This window comes from Saccoglossus kowalevskii, chromosome 14 (genome assembly GCF_978046115.1).
Source record: "Saccoglossus kowalevskii chromosome 14, keSacKowa6.1, whole genome shotgun sequence".
NCBI classification, from domain to species: Eukaryota; Metazoa; Hemichordata; class Enteropneusta; family Harrimaniidae; genus Saccoglossus; species Saccoglossus kowalevskii.
The window spans coordinates 18,037,512-18,063,673 of NC_140654.1; the positions used below are offsets into that span (position 1 = coordinate 18,037,512).

General features: G+C 35.4%; 1 protein-coding gene across 2 annotated transcripts; it reads left to right on the forward strand.

The window, feature by feature from the left end:
* The first annotated feature begins 876 nt into the window (after window positions 1-876).
* On the forward strand, window positions 877-23,184 carry LOC100373926 (nicotinate phosphoribosyltransferase-like). Of its 2 annotated transcripts, XM_085507991.1 has the most exons (14): window positions 877-1,221; window positions 4,038-4,248; window positions 6,653-6,783; window positions 6,969-7,084; window positions 9,006-9,041; window positions 9,846-10,042; window positions 10,651-10,791; window positions 12,091-12,175; window positions 13,630-13,710; window positions 14,428-14,530; window positions 16,998-17,083; window positions 17,684-17,755; window positions 18,355-18,462; window positions 19,734-23,184. In XM_085507991.1, exons 1-14 carry the CDS (start codon window positions 936-938, stop codon window positions 19,809-19,811), a joined length of 1,731 nt encoding a protein of 576 aa, XP_085364117.1. In that variant the 5' UTR covers window positions 877-935; the 3' UTR covers window positions 19,812-23,184. The 2 variants fall into 2 exon arrangements, with proteins under 2 accessions (XP_085364117.1, XP_002736222.2); XM_002736176.4 differs by lacking the exon at window positions 9,006-9,041.
* The last annotated feature ends 2,978 nt before the right edge of the window (window positions 23,185-26,162 follow it).

Genomic DNA, 26,162 nt, shown 5'->3' on the forward strand with positions numbered 1-26,162 from the left:
CTTATCCAACTTTTTACGACCCATATCCAAAAAAAATAAACAAACTCCACGTGGCGTCGACATGTTTATCGCACCCGAGTAACTGCCTCAGCAAGTCGTTTTTTTTGTGGCTAGGTTATTAGCGCGTTGTTCCCGTAATGAATCCATATAGCTCAATGACAATGTTAAGGAAAAATTACATTTTTTGATATTTCTTAAATCCCAGATTTTAAAAATAATTTAGGTCAACAATAAAAACTCCACTATTAACAATGTTTTATTTTTTCAGCCTATGTAACAAGGCTACAATCTAAGACATGGCATAAAATCTGTGCTATACTAGGAACCTATGGTAATAAAACGTTATAATACTGTCAAAATGGCTACAACCACAATTTTCTCGAAAATTAAGGAGGTGAGTCCCAATATCCTTATAATGCCTGGAAGTGTAATTTATTGGAAAATTAATTAATTCTGGGTATTTTTATTCATGAGTAGGCCCTCATCTTAAAATTGAGGTGACCCCCGCGGTTGTATAAAACTCAGTTTACAACCCGATTTTATTGACAACCATATCCGAATCAAGATGCACTATGTATACCAGCATGTTTGACTGCTATAAAGCACAGTACGTTCACCTCGTGCTTTGCAGTCATTTTTTCAGCAAAATCAAATTAAATTTCGCAGAATTGCCATGCATTTGTAACTCAATATTCGTATTATATAAATAATTAATCTAATTTATTGAAATTACTGAGAAAAAATACAGTAGTGTATCACATTTGTTTATCTGGAATTCTGCATATTATATTTGTTGTCAACACAGTTGTAATACCCCATAAATTTTTTTTCTCGAACACACAAACTATGAATGTACGACTACATTTCACCACAGGTAGGCTTATTTTGGCTGCTGACCGTGGTGCTGACTTGAGCAGTTTTGTCGGTGTGGATAAATGAATATGGCTGACGGGACAGTTTCTGATCACAAGCCGGGGGAAATACGTCGTACGTTCAGCACACTGTCCACGGGGCAAGACCAGAATGGAGTGGTACAACCATTGCTTACAGATCTGTATCAGATTACAATGGCATATGCCCACTGGAAGAGTGAAAAACGAACTGACCACGCAGTTTTTGATCTTTACTTCCGCAAAAACCCGTTCAGAGGAGAGTTCACGATCTTCGCCGGACTACACGAATGTCTGAAGTTTTTTAACAACTACACTTTCTCAAAATCGGGTAATTTTCCCTGATTTGTCATATTATTTTTAATTCGGGTTTCGAGTTTCGGAATTGTAACCTTCCTTGAGTAACTGTGTCCTATGGTCATTATTAAAGGGCGGCAGTCGTCGTGCCGCGTCCTGTTCGATATGGGACTCATAGTGACGTATGCAACGCCTGTAAAATACATTGTTTATTTACATGAAATACGAACACGCGCTGCGCGACGACCACCGTGCTTTAATTAAAGGACAATAATCATTGCACCGCGCATGTGCGACATTTGTGTTGATAAACATTGTTTTCCCCACAATCCAGTGCGATTTCATAATGCAATCACAAGTACAAACTTTGCCCTGGGCACCATTTGCACTAATTACCTTTGACTCCTTTGATTCCCTAAAATCACAAAAAAATACTGAATTAAAGCTTGGTAACTTGTCGGTTTGTACATTGTTGGTGTGCGCAACAGTCAAAATCGCATCTTTGTTTATAAGAGACCGATATCTGGTGCATGTGTGGTGTGACAATTAACCAACACCCTTGTCACACGCAACGTAATATTACCGTAATTGGTATAGTACAGGTGTGATGGTTCAAATACCAAAATGGCAACAGTAACAGAAAGACTTCTCTGGCGGCGATGATAACATACAAACACGGAGCCAACAGATGAGGTTTCAAATGGTACTGGTATTATTATACTCTACAAACATCAAGTACAATAACGCGGTAAAACTCCACTACTCCAATGACTAGATACTTAAACTCCAATACAATTCAACGAGATCTCCGATCTGAACTCAGTGCTGAACAACTCCCCTATATGTAACTCCACTGTCTATAAATAGACCATTACATCAGCATACATAATGAGTCTGGCACTTACTACAAATTTCTAGAATGTTCCATTACCTTCTATTGCCTCCTACAGTGTTCTATTACCCATTCAACCAGTTTCTAAAAAAAATTCCACCCAGACACAGTACGGTTCTAGAACATTCTCAGTGACACGGAAGTGGTAAATAAGTCGTGTGCGACAACCCTTTAAATCATAGAATTTTTAAATATCCCCTGTTGGGGCTTTGTTTGAATATATAACATATACCAAAAATTGTAATGCACATTTTATTTGAATGACAACTACAGTAGTCTATTGCCACATTTACTTTTGATCATGTTTGCGAAAGACATGTTGATAATGGTGTCACATGGGTGGAGATTGGGAGGAGGGGGGGGGGACTGATGCTATGCCAATTGAAGGCTTGCTATGATCAGATGATTTGGAAGATGTGCATGTCTATGAATATTAAAGCAAATTGGTGGTTTTATCTCAGGTTTTTTTGTTTTTTGTTTTCACGTTTTTGAACAAGGCACTTACCAGCTCATTTCTATATATATGATAAACTTTAGTTTAGGGAGTTTATGACAATATATGCCAAGATTAGGGAGTTCATCACAAAAATGCATACTTAGGGAGTCCATCACAAAAATGCATACCAGGCTTAGGGAGTTCATAATAAAAATACTAAATTACCATATTCAATTATCAAATCCTGAAAATCAACTTTCATGTTATTACCTGTAGTCAATCGAAAATTATGTCCAATTGGAACAAATTAATTAACGCTCATACATTTCTGGGACCAATCACAGAGTCGGAATATTAATGCTAAAAAACAAATTGTATTATACTACTACTAGCGTTTAAATTGCCTGAATACATCATTCTGATTGGGTGTTATTATTTAAGCCATGGTTGAATAGATGATGTATACAAGATCTGTAGTATTGATTCTTATCAGAATAATCTGACAGTGCATTGAAAGGCTGTACATACAATCTGATAAAGATATGCGATTAATTAAAACATATAAACTGTATATCACATACTTGTCACCAAAAATCTGATAAATCCATTTCTTTACTCCTTGAAATTATCTTATTATCTTTTCATCGAATAATTACATTTTGCAAATTTTCATGTATTTTCCTATGATTTCTTTTATTGTTAAATTTGGACCAAATAAGCAAATAAAATTTGTGGCTATTTATGGAAGCATTCAGCGGGCAATGTGTTAGCGTATATTCTCTATTTAAGCGCACACCTCTGTCATATTTATGTAAGCACTTGTGTTTGGTCTTCAATCTACAGGGGTTGAAATAAAAAAATAAAATAGTTATTCAGCGAAACAACCATTCTGAGAAATGAAAGAATTCAGGGTTTGCGCTAGTGTCTCGACAAGACGAGTCCCATTTAAAAAAAGTTAAGAAATTGAAATTTGACCCTGGATCAATTTATTAGACATTGGACCCCAGCTTGCCTGAAAAACTGGGTCCCTCTTCAATAATTGGAGTCCGGGAAGCAAAATATGGGGTTAACGCAATCCCTGTAAGAATAAATCCAATAAAACAATAAACCATGTGTATTATTGATAATATTATTGATTTATTTTCATGGTTGTACCTTTGACCAAAGTGGTTGCCAGGAAAACCAAACAACAATTCTGACCTTTGATTCTCCATATGCGATACACACTTCATTGAAATTTCCCATCATTGTTTCAAATTGAGAATTGATTACGACTTTTAGGATTGTCCAGTTGACTATGTATGTGAATGAAACTCTGCATTAATTTTCTGGCCCAAATTTTGTGAAATATTTTGCATTTTTTTTTTCCAAATGGCTACAGGTTATTATCAATTATTTTGTAAACAGTGACTGAACTTGACTTTCTCAGCTCGTTTGAGCAGCCTCAAAAAATTTACGTCAGTTGCACATTGAAAAGTATACAGCAGTCATCAATATACATGTTTTTTCATTATATCCCCAGATATTGATTATTTAAGAACAATCTTACCCCCGTCAACTGAAGAAGGATTTTTTCAGTATCTGTCAGACATGGATCTTTCACAGGTTACAATGTATGCTATACCTGAAGGGTCTGTTGTTTTCCCTAAAGTTCCTTTGCTACGAGTGGAAGGACCTTTACCCATAGTGCAATTGTTAGAAACCACGCTGTTGACGCTGGTTAATTATGCTAGGTGAGTGTTCTTCTGTTATTAATTATAACACCTTTCAACAGTGCGCCTTCTAGCAAGACTGAATTTGTAGAAGTCTTAAATCAAAATCAAAATTCCAAAAAATCAAGTTACTGCAGGGAGAAAGGTTTTCAAGAAAAAGGTGCCCAAGGTGCAAAGTGAAATATTTTCACACTTGTTACCGAATTGCACATTTCTCAACTATAGTAACTTATATTTCAATGTAATTTGTTCAATGTACGATCTTCTTTTTCCAGGCAATGAGCATACAACATAACTAGTTGCATATACATGTATAAGGCTTTAGAAGATGCAATACCAGTTCATTCTGACCATGATTTTATGATGTTTACATTTACTATGATCTGTTGCAACTCTTAATATTATGTCAGAGGCGAGATCTGCTCACCAACCTCGTGTCGAGGGCGCGACCTTACTAGAAGTCGGACATGCTCCCTCTTAAAAATTTTGAAATCTACGTTTTGACAGGCTATTTCCTGCATTTTGAGGGGCAAATTTTGCTGACACAAAAGTTGCAGCATGATTTTGGAGGGGCAACGCCCCCCCCCCCCCCACACACAATTTTTCAAGGTGGACCACAACTAGTTAACAGTCGAAAACTCTCAAAAAAATGTAATTTGGTCTAGATGTTTCCTGAACAGTGTAACGAGATTACCCTTACATGTGCAACATATGTAAATTAGTTTGTTCTTGATTGTTGCCGTTAACGCCATTCCACAGCAGCTTGCACAGAGCCTTTAGAAATACATGCTACAGTTGTGCGCATCTTGGCAACATAGAACGTTTTATGATGTATCGGTAGCTCCACCCTGAGAATAGGTGTGAATAATAAATTCGTCTTGAAAAAATATCTCTCCCAAAAAAAAAAAAAAAAAAATTTAATCCTCATGAGAATGAATGATTCAAGAGATAGTTGTAATGTAATTATAATATTTCTGGCAATGCAATTGAGCTAACTGTAAAAAATGAAATTTTCTTATTTTTCAAATTTCACATTTAGTCAGATTCAAATACATTCCATTGTTTACAATTGAAACACATGTGTAATGTAGCATTTGGGCATTTATCTGTTACTAAATTATATTCCACATGCAAGAATAATTTTATAATAATCCTGATTTTATGCGCAGTATATATTCATGTATATTTTGCAGAATTCTTATAACTTTCATAGCTTCCAGTATCATTTACTTCCAAAATTGTTAAATCTGTCTGTGTGATACATGCTGCATTATACGGTAAATAGCTTTCGAATTTGATAAATAAATATTAGAAATATTTTTTTTCAAGAAAAGTTCTGGTTGTCCTAGTCGGCAGTATTTTTGCTGGGAACAGATTGACCAGCTTTGTTTATTAGTCCAAGAAAATTGTTCAGCTTGGAATGTGTCTGAACCCCTCATTAGTATGCAAGAATGTAGGAATATACCATGGAAATTGTTTTTCTGGAGTTAATTGTAGTGTATTTTACTTATGAAAGATTAAAAAGTGCATGGAGATTTTATGAAAATGTGTGGATGTTAACAGAATGTCATGTGGTCACAGTTGCAGAATAAATGATGGACTACTTTGGGCGTAGCTATAAAATGTGTCACCGAAGTACTCACATGTGTGCATGATTCCAATAGTTTGTGGTATGAAGAATCGCCATTAGAAAATAAGTATTGTGTAATTTGGAGTGAGAATGTATTCAAGTAGATTTATGTTTATGAATCTTGTTTCTTTTCAAAGTGTATTTATATAATTAAAATTGTTTATGAAAATGTTTTTTATATTTTTTTGATGGATTGAATTTACAAATGATGAGTTATTTTGTTATACCATCACTCGAATTATGTGTTACGAATGGTGGTAAGAATGTACATCATACTAATTTGCGTATCATTTGCATATATTTGCATAGTTATTTGAAACAGAAATTGTGATCATTAACCTACTCAGTTTTACTAATTTAAATTATTGTCTTACAAAACTGTTAACTGAGTAATGCAACTACACAAGTTTTATGTTTTCAGCAACTTATCAATTTGATCGAAAAATTAACAATGGTGCAGTGAAAATGGCACTGTGGCAGTCAAGATAATGACTATGACAGAGTCAGATCAGTATGGTTGTTAAAACAAAGCACTGTGGTGATACTGTCACGCTGTTTGTATCTTGGGGAGAATTTAAAAACTAGTCTTCACCGAACACCACCATGTTGGTTGGTGATCCATAGTTACAGTATGCAGAAATATCGAAATGCCACAATAACCAAACAGTTTGTTGAAACCTTTCCTGCTCAAATTGTTGGTTGTTCAATGATGCTATTTACCTTGCTTGTCTTGGATTTGGATAAAGTCATTAGACTTCAAGAATATTCAATTTTTCAATATATTTTTCTTCCAAGCCTGGTTGCCACCAATGCTGCTAGATTTCGTATGGCTGCAGGACCGGGCAAAAGTCTGTTGGAATTTGGATTGAGGAGAGCACAGGGACCAGATGGTGGACTATCAGCATCTAAATATTGTTATATTGGAGGTAAGTGGTTTCCACCCCTCTGAATGAAATGGATCTGACCTGTTCAATGATGGCAGTATAGAATAAAGGTACATTCCATTATTTAGTAGAGGTAATGCCCTAGCTTGGTGGTGAACATGTTTGTTGCATTTGTGGGTAATGATGACTACGATAATTTGTCGAAATATTTCTGACTTCTTGTGTAGGTTTCGATGGGACAAGTAACGTACTTGCCGGCAAGCTGTTCAACATACCAGTTAAAGGCACTCATGCCCATGCGTTCGTGACCTCATTCACGTCACTAGATGACCTCAAAAACAGGGTAAGGAGAATTATAGAGGTTGGGGAGGGGTGCATAGATCCATATATTATAAAAAATTTCATTGAAAAATACTTTTATATAACAATATGAACCAACATACATAGCATGATTAATTACTATGATAAAACAACACATTTATTTTTAGTTTCAATTGTTGCCATAAACTCATAGCATGTATTTATTTTATTTAAACCGATCGAAAACTATGACATGCTATGACGCCCTCTGTGGTGGAAGAGTGTTGTCAATCACAAGGTACTTCACCTTACTATGTATGTTTATACTAAATAGTGGATGCGTCGTTCTAAGATTTATAAAATAACGATATGCATATGGTGGTCTGCAATGAAGATCTCATTTATATGATGGTCTGCAATGAGATCTCATGTCAATATAAACAAACAAGAAATAGAAAATAAGTAAGATTCTTGGTGTATTTAACATTTTTGTCCAGATTTGTCTGCATATTTTTCTTTTTCCTTCAATATTTCTGGAAATCAACCCTAATTTCAAAGGCAACAGACAAAATTTGAGTCAATTTTCAGTTTTTAATAAAAAAAATGACTATTTTTGTCCTAATCTTTTGGAGAAAAGTGACTATAAACGGGACTATTTTGTGAATCTGTGATTTTAGAGTGAACAGGTGGTGAAAAGGTTGAAAATGCAAAGCACATGTAATACATGTTGAGCTTGTTTTCAAAATATTTCTGCGCTTGCATGCATCGCTTTCCTCTACATCACACCTAGGGTCAACCAACCACCCTTCAATCCTGACTATGCACACATGTCATTAGCAAGACATTGATGCTTTTTTTCAAAACATTTCTGCGCTTGCATGCATCGCTTTCCTCTACATCACACCTAGGGTAAACCAACCACCCTTCCATCCTGACTATGCACACATGTCATTAGCAAGACATTGATGCTTTTTTTCAAAACATTTCTGCGCTTGCATGCATCGCTTTCCTCTACATCACACCTAGGGTTAACCAACCACCCTTCCATCCTGACTATGCACACATGTCATTAGCAAGACATTGATGCTTTTTTTCAAAACATTTCTGCGCTTGCATGCATCGCTTTCCTCTACATCACACCTAGGGTTAACCAACCACCCTTCCATCCTGACTATGCACACATGTCATTAGCAAGACATTGATGCTTTTTTTCAAAACATTTCTGCGCTTGCATGCATCGCTTTCCCCTACATCACACCTAGGGTTAACCAACCACCCTTCCATCCTGACTATGCACACATGTCATTAGCAAGACATTGATGCTTTTTTTCAAAACATTTCTGCGCTTGCAATGCATCGCTTTCCTCTACATCACACCTAGGGTTAACCAACCACCCTTCCATCCTGACTATGCACACATGTCATTAGCAAGACATTGATGCTTTTTTTCAAAACATTTCTGCGCTTGCAATGCATCGCTTTCCTCTACATCACACCTAGGGTTAACCAACCACCCTTCCATCCTGACTATGCACACATGTCATTAGCAAGACATTGATGCTTTTTTTCAAAATATTTCTGCGCTTGCATGCATCGCTTTCCTCTACATCACACCTAGGGTCAACCAACCACCCTTCCATCCTGACTATGCACACATGTCATTAGCAAGACATTGATGCTTTTTTTCAAAACATTTCTGCGCTTGCAATGCATCCTTTCCTCTACATCACACCTAGGGTCAACCAACCACCCTTCCATCCTGACTATGCACACATGTCATTTAATAGCAAGACATTGATGCTTTTTTTCAAAACATTTCTGCGCTTGCAATGCATCGCTTTCCTCTACATCACACCTAGGGTCAACCAACCACCCTTTCATCCTGACTATGCACACATGTCATTAGCAAGACATTGATGCTTTTTTCCCGATATTTTTTCCTTGTTTTCTCCCTGTTAATGCAGGTTGTTGATGACGGTTTACCAGTGAATGCTATCTATGTAAGTTACTGCTATCGGCGATGGGTTATCGGTAGTTGTAGTATTTTAGCCACGGTGAAATTTAGTCGTCACTATTAAATCTTGTAAAAGTAATTTTTTTCCAACCATCTTGCTTGCCTGTGTTTAACATTACACTATAAGTTGGTTCATTTTAAACCTGTATTCCCTTTCTTCTCGCATCTAGAGTTCTCTCCAATTGATGACACTTTCATATAACTTCCCCAAACACTGCTGTATATTGCTTAATAACTAATCCAAAGATTTAAATGCATAAGGACATAATTGCTTTCGTTAATGGACATACTTTTTTCTTGCTGTTACCTTGGTAACTATTAAATTACATAAGGGATAGAAGAATAGTAGTATTATACATGTATATAATTTAGTCGTGTATACAGAAACATTTATCATCACACTTTAAGGTAAATGCGGTAGGCTACTTTTGTATATAACGAGTTATTAAGTTGTATTGTCAGTAATGTAATAAATGTGTAGGCTTCGGTTGTGATTTGAGTTTTCAGCATCTTAGGGAGTCATCAAGTCACCGAACCATATGTAAGATTCTCTGTTCGGCCATCGAAGATAGACTATATTACAAAATCAGCATTTACATTAGGATTAGTCTAAGATGAACACTAGACTCTTGAGTTAATTAATTTCATAAATTTTTAAAATTCAAATACTTTTGATTTTAAGTTAGCAGCTTGATGTAAATGATGTGACATTTTCCAATGGGTGCTTGGTATTATCGGTATGTGCAATCTGGTTTACAAAGATGAACTAACAATCTTTCTTATTATTTAGATGTTACAGCCAGCAGACCAAAGCAAATCACTTCAAAATCTAGTGGAGATGAGTCAGACATGGCTGGATAGAATTGAAGGATTGCTTGAGATTTTAAAAGAAGAAACACATAAGGGTGAACTAGCGTCATTTATATCGTATGCCATGGCATTTCCAACTGGGTTTCTAGCGTTAGTTGACACCTATGACGTTCTCAGGTATGATCAGGAAACAGGTAACCGTATTGTAACCGTTAAGTAATGCGCGGATTGTTAATTATCCCGGTTGGACGTAGCCCGAAAGCGAGGATTTGTAATTTCACTATTGTGCGTCAATCTGCACCTGTAACTGGGGTAACGAGTAATGTGTGAATGCAATTCACAGTGTACTTCTGTCCAATCGATTTAAAAAAATGCAAGAAACAATGATGAATAATCATTTCCTGGTTACAAACTGTCTTTCTAATGTTTTGAGTAATACTAGAGATGTTCAAGCATTCATTGTATGTATGTATGTATGCATGCATGGATGTTAAGAATACAAGAATGTTTAAATTCACCTGTGGCCGAGACTTGAAAAAAGCATTACGAATAATTGAAAACGATGCAATTCTAGAATGTATTACAGTAAATAATTATCAATGTGATAACCACAGTATTTAAAAAAAAAAAAAATTGCGTTACATAAAACCAGAAATATGTTGAACACCCCTATACTCTGCTGGAGTTTGTTTGAAGGCTTCATATTCTATTCATCAAAAATAGGGTTTTTATCACAACTCATGTGACAATTTTTTCACATGATTAATTTTTTTTTTTTTTTTTAGGAGTGGTATTCCTAACTTTGTTTCTGTGGCATTGTCTCTGCATGATCTTGGGTACAAATCAATTGGTATACGACTTGATAGTGGTGATTTAGCTTATCTATCACTTAGAGCTAGGGAAATATTTACAAAGATTGCCGACAAGTAAGTTGAAACTACTATGTTAGGTCATCGCTGGCATTCATGTTGTATTTTTCGTTTGTTTTTGGTTGTAATTGTAAGTTCCCATGGTAACCACTCTGCCAAAGTAATGCTGCCTGTTACAAAGGCAGAACAGACTTTACTGTAGCTGTTTTATGCTACTCCGTGAACAATTGAACCAACAGGAAATTGAACCGACAACTTCCCTCATGCGAGTGAAATCTAACTAACCACTGCTCTTTTATGTGGAGTGGAGAAATGATTTTACAGTCAGACCCCTGCAAGTGACCAGCTCTATATAAAGTATCTCTGCCTAGGGGGACCATTTTTAGGCAGTCTCAAAGCATAACATATTTGGAACCTGTGCATAAAGACACTTATTTTATGTGACCATCCCTTTCACAATATTTTACTGATTCACCTTTGTATAGACAAATTTTTAATTCTCTTAAATTTTACTTTTTTGATTTTAACCAGCGCAATGAATTGTTATTTTCTGTCAAATGTTTGAGCTGATAATCTATAAAAAAAAATCCAACCTCAATTTAAGGACAACCTGCCTTTACAGACTATTCGAATGAAATCCCCTGGATCATCGTTATACACAGGTTTGGCTTCTAAAATTGTTGGCAAGACCTGTAGGGTGCAACTAATACACACAAAATGTTGTACATGTATGTACCTAAAAAATTTAAATAACAAAATTGCATTTTTACACTCAAGTTAAAACTTGAAGTTAGATAGATGTATTTGTTTAGAGAAGCAGTAAATACATATGTTACAAGAGAGTGTGATATACCTAGAAAGATCTCTTACTGAATGTTTACGCTAGTGCCAATTTTTTAGTACACTAAGGAGCTTGATAATCACCCTTAAGCCAGTGAAGCTTCACTTATTCAATATTCTAAATTGCTTTGTACACACAAAAATATTTTAAAATGCTTGCGCAGTTTGCCAACATAAACCGCCAATCAAGTTCAAATTTGTTTCAGATGTCAAACATGTCGGGAGAGGAAATTGTTATTTAAATTTGGGGAGTCGTCACCTGCGCATGTGTCAGATGACCATAGCGTTTCATTGTTTACAAACAAGCGTCTGCCCATGAGCCTTTGCGTTTGTAGCGTGTGTTGTTATCGTCACTTGGGACTCAATTCCTGTGTGCACAGGTGATGACCGTCTCGCTTTAACTAACAATGGTCACAATGCACAATTCACAATAGGGCTCCCGAACGAAGTCATGAATCTAGAAGTAATTTAAGCTTAATTGCTTACTAATGGGTTTAATTATTTTCATTGCTATAGATATAATTTGCCATGGTTTGCTAAGCTTAATATAGTCGCCAGTAACGATATAAACGAGGAGACCATCCACTCCCTTAACCAGCAGGTGAGTATAACGCCCTCCACTCTAATTGTGATTTATATCCTCCCTTTTGTTTTTAAGACATGGCATATTTGCTGGCTTGGTCAGCCCCTATTTTATAATTTTATAGAGCTATGAAAGTATTACAATGATGAGTATAATAATGACATCAGGTAGGTAAGGTACTATGTCGTATCATGTGGGCATTCTATATTTCAATTCCTGATTCTCCAGGTATCGTTTTTTGCAAGTACATCGTTGAAGGGCATATTAAAGTACCTAGATGACAGTGGTGTCTGGCATCTGGAGTGGGTTTCAATTTAATACAACATTGTATGCACCTGATTAGCATTAAGTAGAAGGTATATTATTTCTGGATTCCAGCCTACAGACCATATAAAATGGTCAACTGGTATTGCAATGCTCCTTGGTGTTTTTCCTGTGCAATCAATAAAAAAATAACAGGAGAAATATCCCAGACTTTTTGATGTTATTTTCCATCATTTTAACTCCAGCAAAAAATCAATGTCTTGACTATGATATTGGTACATGTTTGTATCTGAGTTATGGAATGGCAATGTGTATGACCAGATTTACATTACTTGGGGTTTGCAACTACGGTGACATGATACCAAGATCCTGATCAATCTCGCTCTCGCATAAGAAGCGTTCCCAGCTCAGAACAATACGAATGCGCATGCCCAAGGTAACTAGGTTACTGTGTGGTCCAGGTGGATTAGAATGGCTGCCCATGATGTAACGGATTACGAGAACTGTATTTTTTGTACATTTTCGATGTATTACATTTTTCACTATGATAGTGGCAAGACCTTGAACATTGATATATGTCATGTCAGAAGGTCGTAGCCTCAGTCTCGCTATCTACGAGAAAAGACTTGAATGAGATCTTGACATGATGTCACCATACAGTATTAGGCGCGTTGCAAACCCCAAGTAATGTACCTGTGGTATGACTAATTTATTACAATGAACAGTGATTTTCTTGAACTATTTGAGTTAGGCGATTTACCAGAAAGTATAACTCAGGAAATGGGAAACAACTAAATTAACGAAAAGAAAATACTAGAGCTGAGAAAAATTGCTTGGCTTAGAATTCATGTTGAAAGACCAATAGAGCAAATAACAAAATTTGAGATGTTTGCTCATATCGTAATTTTATCTAGGAAATCATTGCAGCTGATACCTGCAATTTTCTGCCTCTTTATTGTAATGAAAGTAAAAATTTAGATAGAATACACAGCATTATTTATTATGCGTTCAAACTTTGAAATAGTTATGCAAATGAGAAGCCAATAGGAACTCAAAAGTCAGGAATTCCACGCTATTACCAATCCCATACACCCCAGCAAAACTATCGCTGCAACAGAATCGTATGCGATTTTCTCTAAATCTCGAATAATTTGTGTGCTTAACAATAGTTTATACTCCATTATTATTATATTCTTGATCCTTTCCAGGGTCATTCAATCGATACATACGGTATTGGAACTCATCTAGTGACGTGCCAGAGACAGCCAGCATTAGGATGTGTGTTTAAGGTACGGTAATACCCGGTACATGTGTTGAGTAAGAACATTTTGTATTTGTCAAGTTATGATGAATTCTGTTTTGTAATTTATCTAATAGATATACATTCTCAACTGTGATTTGTCGTAGAGGCCAATGATGCTGGGTGGGTGAAACACTAGTGAATATTTTACTTTACTCAGCGCTTACGTCAAATTCACATTTTAGTTGATGAATTTACATAGTATATAAGTGTCTGTAACCTGAAATAAATGCGATTTTGGCAAGAATGTCATCGCTAACTATTTGTTGTTTAATTGATTATTGTATGATACATGGATGTCCTGTGATTGATTTTCATAAACAAAAATAATGTATAACTAAATTTAAGAGGAAATTTAAAATGATGTTACGCAATGTGATGTCAACGTTATGTCATTTAGCGGCTTTCATAACTGATGCTATTAACTAAAAAAGTATGTTTTTTGGACCTGATTTGATCCAAATTTCTTGCATTATTTTTTACCAAAAAATATTACCTTTTCATTCCTGGAAATGATGTAATTTTACTGGTCAATATATAGACCAACTGCTTTGATTTCTGTTTGAGTTTTGACGACAGACCCATAAATTTTTGTTTGAGTGCCTCTCCCCATATTCCAGTCTCCACTCCTTCCATTGTGATCCCAGTCTTGGCCATGCAGTTCACACCATCTTTGTTTGACTCTTTTTATTTGTTCATATCACAGCTAGTGGAAGTAGATGGAGTAGCCCGAATGAAACTCAGTCAAGACATGGAGAAGATGACATTGCCTGGCAAGAAAAATGTCTTTAGATTATATGGGCATGATGGTAGGAATTTATTTTATGATGAAATTGTATTTTAATGGAAGATATATTTATGCTCTGTACTTTCTGTAAATGTATAATTTAAAATTTCTACCCTGAAAATTATCTAAATGTCTGACGATAAATTTGTATAACATGCAATAGTACATGTATGTGTATGGAAAGTTAATCATATTGTGTGTAAGCTTGTACCATTACATGCTGCTTTTGTGACCTCTGTTCAAATTAGTCATACAATTCACCTTCATTTTCACGGTCAAATGTTTTCCCAACGCATTGCCTGCTGCATGATGTTGTTATATAACCGTACTTAACCAGCTCAGCTAAGGGCCCATCCCCACTTTTGGGACATTTCTATTTGTGGGTTCACATTTGGTTCACACAAGTGCCCATCCCCTAACAAAATGCCCTAAATGTTATTGTCTGTTCATAAAACATTGTCTTTGATCATTGTTTGACCAAGAATGCTTTTAGGAATTCCTTTAGAATTGCATCGGTACAATACAGCATTCTGATTGGTTTATAACAGACTTGACCTATCAGGTCAAAGGACATTGTTGCAGGTCGAATCATGCAAATTCATCATGCCGGAAAATGCTTCAAACACTTTCTTCAGTATAGATAATTATGATGATGAACTAATTCTTAATAATGTTAACCTCATAAATTTTAGTGGTATGTAATTAATATCGTAATAAGATGTGTGTATTTTTTGTGATCATTTGTGATTCTTCATTGTAAAAGTGTTGAAATCAATGACGAATCAACTAATTTCACAATTTTTTCCAAAAAAAACACGTAATATTCGCCCCAATCTGTCATATGTGTACTAAAATTGTCATTTGCCCACTTTTGGATTGGGGGTCGGGTAAGCACCCACCCCACTAAAATACATGATTATTGGAGCTGTGTACCCTGGGCGCTAAACCGATCAAGTACAGTAAAATTCATAATGGCTATACATAAATGGTAGGCAATGTGTTAAAAATACTAGGAATAATCTGTTCTATATACTTTCCACACAGTGTTTTCTGTCTTGCTAGATATAATATAGAATAATGGACATGTCTCTTACTCACAGTATGTTTCACCTAACCCTAAGCCACACATATTGATAGTGCATATTTACCGTTGATCGACAAAATACTGCTTGTCAGACTTTTGTGATTTTCTCCTGCTAATGATGTTTGAATGTTGTGCGTGAAACTTTGTGGAAAAGTGAATTACGAGAAAAAGAATAAATCATTATATTCCAGTTACTTTACTGTCTGATGTTTGCAAATGATCACATCTGTGCTACACATGAATATACTCGTCACATCTGGGAGGCAATCATCTTATGAGATCACATGACTATCACAAATCGATTACCGTATTTTCTCTATTACAAGCTCATCTGCAATAGAAATGTACCCAAACCAAAATTTAAATTTCTTGTTTATTGGATGATGCCAAATCTTACTTAGTTTGGCCTTAGACCTCATTGTCATTTGCATATGCAAATTTACCACTAATTAAACAAATATACACATATTTTACATACATGCCATGCTTACTTTGGCTCAACAATGGCGAACTATGAGGTTATTACGAGGATACCAAAAAGTATGCACGAAGACAGTACAGCAAGAGTATTGGTTAACGCTCAGGGGAGGTCAAGTCGACGGCCAACTGTTGAGAGCATATTTTCGGGGGGCTGCCATGTTTGTTTTTAATATTAGCAGACCTTCGCGCACGTAATTGCTCCATATTTGGAATTCACATTTCCTAATATGGTAGGATGAAAATACCCAGTGCAATACCACAAAATTATGACTCACTGTAACTTACGGCGTTTCAACGACAGATGTATAATAATATGATATGATATGAATTTTATTCAGTACAATGGCCTCAGGCCTATGGTACAATAAATCAAAAAATAGAAAAATACATATAGAGGAATTCCTTTAAATAATTGTTGAATCTACTAGTCACAACTGGTTAAGTAGATTGACTCTGTGTTTAGAAGCGTAGAATACAAATTTTGAAATTTGAAGTACAGATAAGTTGTCAAACTGCATTAAACAAAGAAATTTTTCATAAGTCTGATTTGACAGATAAAATATAGGTAAAGATTTACATAACAGGGACATACAAGGCAAAAATGGTATTCATCCTCAACCAACCCTAAATTACATAATTTACAGATTCTCATATTCCTCGGTATGTTTAGTTTACGATTAGATTCAACCCAAAGGTTGTGAGATGATGTTCGAAGCCTACATAGCGTAGAACGTAACTTGTTGTCTTTTATTAAATGCAAATATATTTCACATCCAAAATCGATCTTAAAATCTCCGTATTTATCGAGTTTAGGATAATTATTGAGATCTGTAAACCAAGTTTGTTTATACATATCATGAACTCTTTGGGTGAATAGAGACACAAAGGATAATAATATTACATGTATATTATAATTGCTTCCTAGGACATGCACTTGTTGACCTGATGATGCAAGAGAAAGAGGAAGCACCAAGTCCTGGACAACGAGTGTTATGCCGGCATCCATTTGAAGTGAGTTTATCTTTGCGTTGTGATACTGTAAAATGACTAATTTTCACTGGGTTTAAATTTCGCTGATTTACCATTTCAGGCATATTCAGTGGGTTTTAAATTTATGGTTTTATCATTTAGATAATGTGTTCTATGCTAAATTTTACATATTCACTGGGTTTTAATTTAGCGCATTTTCCTGTCAGCGAAATAAGCTAAATTAAAACCCAGTGAATAATTAACCCTTTTACAGTATATTGCTTATATTAAAATACATCTATCGTAGTACTGAAAACACCAAGAATTTACGGCCCACACAAAGCTGTACTGGCAAATAAGCATTCAAAATTTGTTGTCTGAAACATTGAACAGTGATTTGCATTTTGTTCACATTGCTCACTGAAGATCTATAGTTTAGTACCATAATAGAATCCCTTATCATGCACATGACACAAAGCATTTTTCGTTCCAATTTTGAGCTTTTGTCTCATTAAACTATTATGACAAGCTGTAAAAATATGCTTACAACATAATTGGACTGATATGATCACTGCATACTTGCTTTCGTGAATACTTTGCAGTGTTCTTGTGGTAACCTTATAATATTTTTTCAACTTTCAGGAATCCAAGAGAGCGTATGTTATTCCTGCCTCAGTTGAACCACTTTTGAAAAAATATTGGTTTGAAGGCAAGGTAAGTCCACTTCCTTGTCTTTCTGATTTGATGTCATGCGGTTATTTATATACGAGATGTGTTTGTTTCACATATCTTTTACTTTTAAACATTTAGAGATTTTCTTGAGCTGAGAATCTATGGTAGTGGCCATTTGGACCAGCTGTTACAAGATCGCTAATTGATTTTTGGCGAGCCAGCGTTGTCAGTTTGACTTCAGTTGTTGTCTGACTCCTTGCACTCATGGTTTGAACTATTACATGCACTTAGAGGGAACGTTAAACTATCAGTCTGTGTGAAAAACTGTGTAAAAAGTTGATATATTGAAGATAATATTTGTAAAAAGTGTAAAAAGTTGGCAGGCGATAACTCTGACCAAAACTGTGTATTTATATCTGTAAACCAAAAACGTTCACATAGTGTTTCAAACATGCGAAATGCGTATTCTCATATGTGTTGGTGCTCTAATAGAAACCGCATTCCATTTATTGCATTGTAGCATTTTAACAGGCACCGCTGTTTCAACCAGTAATAAAGATTTTACAGTTCTAGTAATCGATGGGTATGTTTCATTGTTCAGTCAATCACTTATGTTAAATCAATTTCTATTTTTTGTGAAGATTTGTCAACCAGTGCAATCCCTACACGATATTAAATCAAGAATGGAGAGTTCATTACGAAGTCTACGAGCTGACCATAAAAGGGCATTGAACCCAACACCATATAAGGTAAACCAGCAGCAATATGAAAATATTTGTTTGTTTGGTGTGAAAATCAATACTTTTGTATGTTGATCAAAAAATATACACTAACTAACATATCCTCGGGGGCGGAGCTACGTCACAAGGCGTTCCACGTTGCTACGACGCGCACCACTGTACATGCATTTCTATGGGCTCTGTGCGCGCTGCTGTGGAACGACGGTCGAGTCGATGAAAATTCGAGAAAACAACACAAACTCAACTTTGAAGTAATCCCGAACAATCAAATTTATATATGTTACACACGTAGGGCTAATCTTGTTACACTGTTCAGAAGAGTCTCAACAATCATCCCAAAGTATCGTTTTCTGCGAGTTTTGGGCCTTTGTTTTCACCGCCGCGGGTTGCCAGGAGGTGAAAATGCCCGGATGTCCGCCCCCGAGGATACGAGTTCTATTACGCTTTATTGAAACACTGACTCTAATTTGAATTAATAATTTTGTACCACAAACGACAGCCAATCATTAACTCCCAAATGCACATGTGATTAAATTAGTTGACTATATTTTGAATGTGACTGATATCAAGGGCTTTTTCATGCAGAATACTGTAAAACACGTTTAAATATCTACACACCATTTTAGCGAATTTAACTCAATGCATGAATTAACAGAATCTTAATTTAGCTAAAATACCAACAATCTCATTGTGAGAATATACTTTATTTTAAATTACTGACATCTTGAATTCGTGATTACAGATTAGCTAAATTAACATGCTAGCTAAATAGGACATGTTTTACAGTACTCTTCTTTAAGTTTGTATTTCAGTTTTTAAATTACAAGACTATCATATTGATATATATATATGGAAGTAAATATTCTGATAACTTTGACTCTGGCTGCAAATCATATTAGAGGCTGAAGCATTATGCTAAAAATCGCCACCTCGTTAATTTCACTGTTCGAATTTATGAAGTCTATTGATTGATAATCAGCCAATCAAATAGCTACATTTAGTGTATGCAGGAAACTTTATCACAGTCATACTGAACGCAAGATCTGGGGAAGCTCTCTGCCTTTTGTCATTCAAATTTTTTAAATGTTTTTCGACATAACTAGGAACTTATTTTCAGCCAGTGTGTTTAAGGTGTTTCTGTAATTATGAAAATGCATAACTATTTTTTGAGTTGTTTGAAAAGAAATACCGGGTAGATTGAAAACCTCAAATAATGGAGCATAATACAGTATGCTTGCATACATGCGACTATGACATCATTTTCATTTGTCTCTTTGTAGGTTTCTGTAACAGCTGGTCTTTATCAATTTATGCATGACTTATGGTTGCATAATGCACCGATTGGTGAACTTTCGTAAGCGTCATTGTGTAAATTCAACATGAATAATTAGGGCTCTACACACCAGGGTGAAGAACATTAATTCTGCCTAACTGTGGATCCTTGGATGTTGTTGTAGCTCTTCAGTAATGTATCTAGTCACTCGTGTGTCATGTGACATCAGAAAGAATGGGGAAACGTATATATAATTTTATTTATACGATGATGAAGATGTTTGCTCTAATATGCATTATGCAATATAGGAAAGAAATTGAGTTCTTAAATTGACAAGTATCCTGCCAAGCCTGACTTGGTCAGCAATAGTTGATGCACGCAAACTATGCCTGACACAATGCTTTAATTTTTGTCCATCACCGACAAGTTCTCGTCGGCACCAATCAAATTGCAAAAGCTATTGATTATGACAGCCATCACATAGCTAGTCATAATAACACGTTCCTCTTGTTTAGACATATTACAATGTGCTGGATCATTTCTGTCCACTATGGAAAAAATCGATTGTCTGTTTTATGTTCGCGCCAATGTATCAACACCATGAATAACGCAGGAACCAGGACCCAGCTTGAACTCACCAAATAATAAAAATAAATGTGCTGTTAGTGGATTTCTACAAAGCCATTTCCAACTCCAGTGGAGTCTACCAACAAAATAACAATGGCAATGTTGCTAACTTCTACCAACATTATCTATTGTAATTGTATTTAAATCCTCGATTGGCAGAGTTCCTATGCCTAATAAATATTCTTTACCAAATTCTAAAAAAGCAACAATGTGTGCTTGTTGATGACTATTATGTCATTGTGTCATTGCGTCATTGCATCCAAGTAAATCCGTCAGTGAGTGCCATCACTGACCATGTCAGGCTAGGTTAACATATTAAATGAAGAAAAAGAAATGAAAACATAAGTATGCTCAACATAATGAAACATACATTTGACTTTTAATTGATATTTGTTAATTGCTATCTGTTTGCAATTGACAATCCCAACATGTCTCAGCAAGATGCAATTGAATCTCGCTAGTGGTATGTGTTTTGTAAACTTAAGCGATGGTATAGTTGTTAGCATGTTCTGGACGTTGTGTGTTCAATTCTAGGAGCTGACTGTTTACTCGGCAGTATAAATCAGAGTAAAGTCTGCCCTGCCTTCCAAACATGTGGTATTCAGTTTGGAAGACTAGTTTACTTGCACACTTAAAATGAGATTCAGATTAGATTAATGTGATTAGAGAAATAAATAAAAATAGAACAATTTTACATTTTACTGTTTTAATTTTATTATCATGAGCACTAACATTGTGAGTGATGTTACGCCGATCAATTGGCATAATTTTCACATAACTTACATTTACGACTCTTTCCATTCACGGAAATCGATTAAAGTGACTGTTATTTCCAAATTTGAAATAATCACCAAAATGCGACTTTTTAGATCAAAATTGTATCTAATAATCACAAACAGTTACAGATCAAAACAGCCTTCAAATGTTGAAAAATACAAAATATGGGTGTGTTGCCACAACATTCTTTATTTTTTTTTTTTTCATTTTTATTATTCTCACAGCATTTAAGCACTACAGTCTACATGTGGTTGAACTTTTTACTAGTTGTATCTGTGGTATATTAGTATGCAGTGTGATGACTGTAGCGCTTCAATCCGAATAGAACACTTGTCTCTTTCTCTAATAATTCATAATCAGAGTTATACCCAATAAATTTAATTTTGAATGAGAGATATATGCAAGAAACTTAGAAAACCGAACATGATACTGTGGAATACTTTATTTTCGCTGGAATTAGTTTTCACTGAAAAGGCTTTTTGGGCATTTTGTATGGAATTTATTTTCACTGATTTCTGATGTGTTTATTGTAAAATATAGGAAAAAAAGTATATTCACTGGATTTTATTTTCACAGAATCATCCCTTCAGCGAAAATAGCGAAAATAAATTCCAAGCGAAAATAAAGTATTCTACAGTAATATGTTTCTTTTTGTTTATATACGTGTCACTCTTGAAATAAACAAATGGTAACTTTTTAAATAAGTTCCCAGAAAAGTACAGTGTCATTTGAGTTGACGTAACAAGAATTGCTAGCATAATGAAGGACCAAACAGTGGCAATTTTAAAACGTGCCTTTTTTGCTATATAATATGAACGCCCAAGAAAGTTTTTCTGCCTTGCTGCCAGGTTTTCTTCAATCAGTTCTCACCATTGCTTACTCAGATATATAAAGAATATTTACTTAGCTGAATATTTTGACAGAATTAACGGGTGGTGGTCATAGTGTAGGCTGCATTCAAGTTTCTTGCATTGTATTTACATGCATTTTAATTGCATGGGACCCATATTTATCATGTGTTGTGACAACCATCATTATTTAAATATTAATTAATTATCAAACTCAAAAAGAGAAGTTTTGAAATACTGCTATAATGATTTTAAAAATGATCTCCTTTTAACATTAGGATTTCACCACCAACATGTCCAACTTTTATCTGTACAAATAGAAAACATTCAACTCAACTTTGTACTATAGTTGTGCTAGATAAAAAATCATTGATTATTTTAAAGCGAGAGTCCTAAGCACCAATAACAACACGCGCTAAAAGCGCAAAGGCTCATGGGTAGACGCTTGTTTGTAAACGACACGCTATGGCTTGTGCGCAGGTGATGAATCCCTCGCTTTAATTTTTTGCAGTTTTGTTGCAGTAGTTGTTAATTGGAACTCGCGTCAATGTAAACTGACATTTAGTGACGAAATAAATGTATAAACCCATCAGTTTGTACATACTGAATAGTCTTCTAAATGTATATATGTGTTTGCTTAAACTTGAAGCATATTCATACTAGTCTGTGGGGCTCTGTTCCCCTATCTTTGTCAGATTTGTTAAGTTTTATTTTGTATGCCTCTTCCATATGTATGTATAAGTTATTACATGTTGGGCAGATCACATTACTGAAAAATGTTTTAACACCTTGAGCACCATAATTTTTTCTGACAAAATTGTTGTGCAACATTTTGCCTATTTTAATGTATTTTCTACCGGTATAATAAGTTTGATAATTTTTTTATCTAATTTTCTAGTCTTTCCGATCCTTAAATTAGAAACAAATTATTAGGGTTTAAAATTTGTGAAATTTTACTGGTGCTCAACGGGTTAATAATGTGAAATTTTCTTTTTTTTCCATGAGTCGAGAAATAAGTTGAATTTTCTGGCAATATACCAAGATTTTTAGAATGCAGGTCGTAGATACATTTGTGTAAGTATTCCCGAATACCCTTGAATTTTCAAATTACATATGTGTATGTACTCTGTATAATGTCATGAATATTCATATTCACAGTTTGTAATCAATAATAACAAATAAACTGATGATATTGAAAATAGAAAACTGTTCTGAAAATATTTTAAAGAGCGGTAATCATCGCGCCATGCATGTGCGAGATATATGGGTCTCGTGTAAACAAAGATGGTAGCTTTGACTGTTGCACAGATCAATGAGTACAAAATGAGACATTACCAAACTTTAATTAGGTATTTTTTTAGGTGATTGGAAAGTATTGAAGGAGTCGTTGGTGGTAATTAGTGAAAATTGCACTCTGATCAAACCTCGTGATTTCCATTAGAAGAGGGCATTGAATTGTGGGAAAATCCATGTTTATCAACACACATGCGCGGTGTGCTGACCACCGCACTTTAAGTTTGAAACGCTCAAATATTCGTTTCTTGTCATGTGAGGGCACTATACAATACTCGTTATATGCGTAATGCTAATGAAAATGATTTTTAAAAAATTTGATGAATGTTTGATGTTTAAAATGTTTTGATGTTGATGTTCAAGCCTAATTAAAATATGGGGATGTTTGTTATTCTAAGTTAGGCAAAAAATTTAAAGGGTTCTATACGAGTGTGAAAACTTGTCTTTCCCGTATATATGGTAGAATTAGGAAATGTTGGAAGGAACGACGTATTGTCCATGGTGCAGCTATAACGAGTAATTTGAATTGACAATGCATTGAACAAAATATCTCAGTATTGCCTGAGAGGGCGCACTTAAATATACTTTGACGAAATATAACATCGCTTGAATCGCGCGATTTCGCTAAAGCCGGCAATTCATAACCGGCCCACGAACCCGTGCGTGATCTTGTTAGAAAAAGATGCATTTCACTGCAGCTAAATTGAAGCTAGCGCCACCAATCAGCGCAAGGGCGGTAGGCAAAAGTGTAAGATAAGCCAGGATTAATGACAATTTGTAAATGTTGACGATTTATTTGAATAATGACAATAAAATTTACTTTGAATAACTATGTCTAAATGTACCTTATATATGTACACAACTCTGGCTGTACCATTCGATTTGAAACTCGTATCCTTCAAGCCATAAGTTATTAGCGGCGAAAGAAGTGTTCAACAGCGCCACCACCGGCTATTTTTCAAGTGCAGACGCTTCATACCCTGTCTTAATTTTTAGTATACTAGTATATAACCCTACCCAAGCCTATCTCCCGTAACCATAAATCCTGTTGCAAGCGCCCGTGGATAAAACTGTCGAAACTAATAACATATCGACTTGCCCAACCCGGTCTTCGCTACTAGCAACAAATACAGCACTAAGCGCTTTCTTGTGATGGCCAAGACGTTCCAAGATTTTAACCTTCATGATTTTACTTAAGTAATGTGTCGTTTCTATCATGAGTCCAGATTGGGCAATGCAAGTGAATCTTATAATCGCTTGTGGGCGTGCGACATACAGTAAGTCGTGGTGAAATCTGCCAAGGGTTAATGTTGAGGCTTCGGCCAAATAAATGGTCCTTGGGTGGCGAAGATAGCATATGCCAAGGTGAAGTAATGAGGCGATGGCCGTATAGGCCGTATAAACGAACCTTGACTGGCGTTTTATTATGAGTATGATAGTACACGTAAACAAAGGCACTTGTGACTTAGATGTAAACAACCTTTAACTAGATACAGAAGTGATACAACAACTGGGAGTCAAACTTGCCGGCGGCAATGCGAAATGGTTCCGTCCTTGGCTGGTGACAAATGGAACGAAAATGGTGCATTTGTATTTAATTCGATACAACTCTATAACTCAAGTTGCCACTTTGTCATTGAAAAGATAGCCTTCAAAACCCCGAAAACAGCGCGTTATCAAAGTATGATATATATAGTAGATACTATTTGATAATCGTAGTCCTAAGTAACTATTAAAAATAGCCAATGCGTTACCAAAGTAGAACATTTCCGCTTATAAAGTAATTGTCTGGAAGCAGAGTTTTCACTTAAGGTCCATTTTTTTTCGAACGCCTAGTGTGCGATACATAACGTGTCCATTCGTCCTGGGGATTGTCAACAATGTCCGATGGAAACAGCAATTTTACCGTAGGTCTTTTAAAAATCAGCGACAAACGTACTTAAAAAGAACTGATAATTATATTATAGTGACTTTGAAAACAACTTAATGTCCTTCCACTGTCCACGATTATTCAGCAATGCCAATTATAAGATACTGGCCATAAGTCTCCCTCTCCCTCCTCCAAAATTGAATAACAACCTATAGTAAAAAAATAGTGAGTTTCATACTTTCACCCATCATGCATTGCTATACTACGCTTAATGCGGCGTTTTAGGCAACCCAGTTTAGTAACAGATATGTTCAGCAATTCACATGAATGAATTTGTCACCGTGCGAATTTATTTATTAACGAATCTATACTTAATGAATATCTCTTTAATGACATTTTTTTGGCGTAACTAGGTAGCATTTACTTAGTAAACTTCTTATATGTCCGATCATCTCAGGTTTGTTGATTTATAGTTGTCACTTGTTTATAAATGAACATATGTTTAATATTTTCATTTGTTCGATTGATTGATTGATTGATTGACTGGGGTGTTCATTTCTAGTAAAATTAATAGTTTTCTGTTGCCAAGGCCTTGCGACGCGAAATAAAACCTATTGTTTATAATGCCAATAAATAAAACGCGTCTATCACGCGGCGGTAATTATTGCTATATAACTGAAGTTAATTATTCGATGATTTGCAACCGTGTACCATGCTACCTGGAGGATAATTGTTGCCAAGCATCGATATTTTTGTATCTTGACATACCTCGAAGTAAACACCGTTGGCCCTAACGGTGGCTGGTTCTGATTGCAACTGTAAACTTAAACGAAAACGTGTAGAAGTATTTGTGGCAGGACACCTTCCGCTGCCGTGCATCGTAATTTAAATCACGCTCACGGCGATTTGGCAACTGTGTTTTTAATCACTGCCGCTCTATCGCCGATAAAGATTGGTGGGAGGAACAGTGTTAATGCATGGGGGTTGCAAGTACTTTTTTAGCGTAGCATTCTCTATTGTA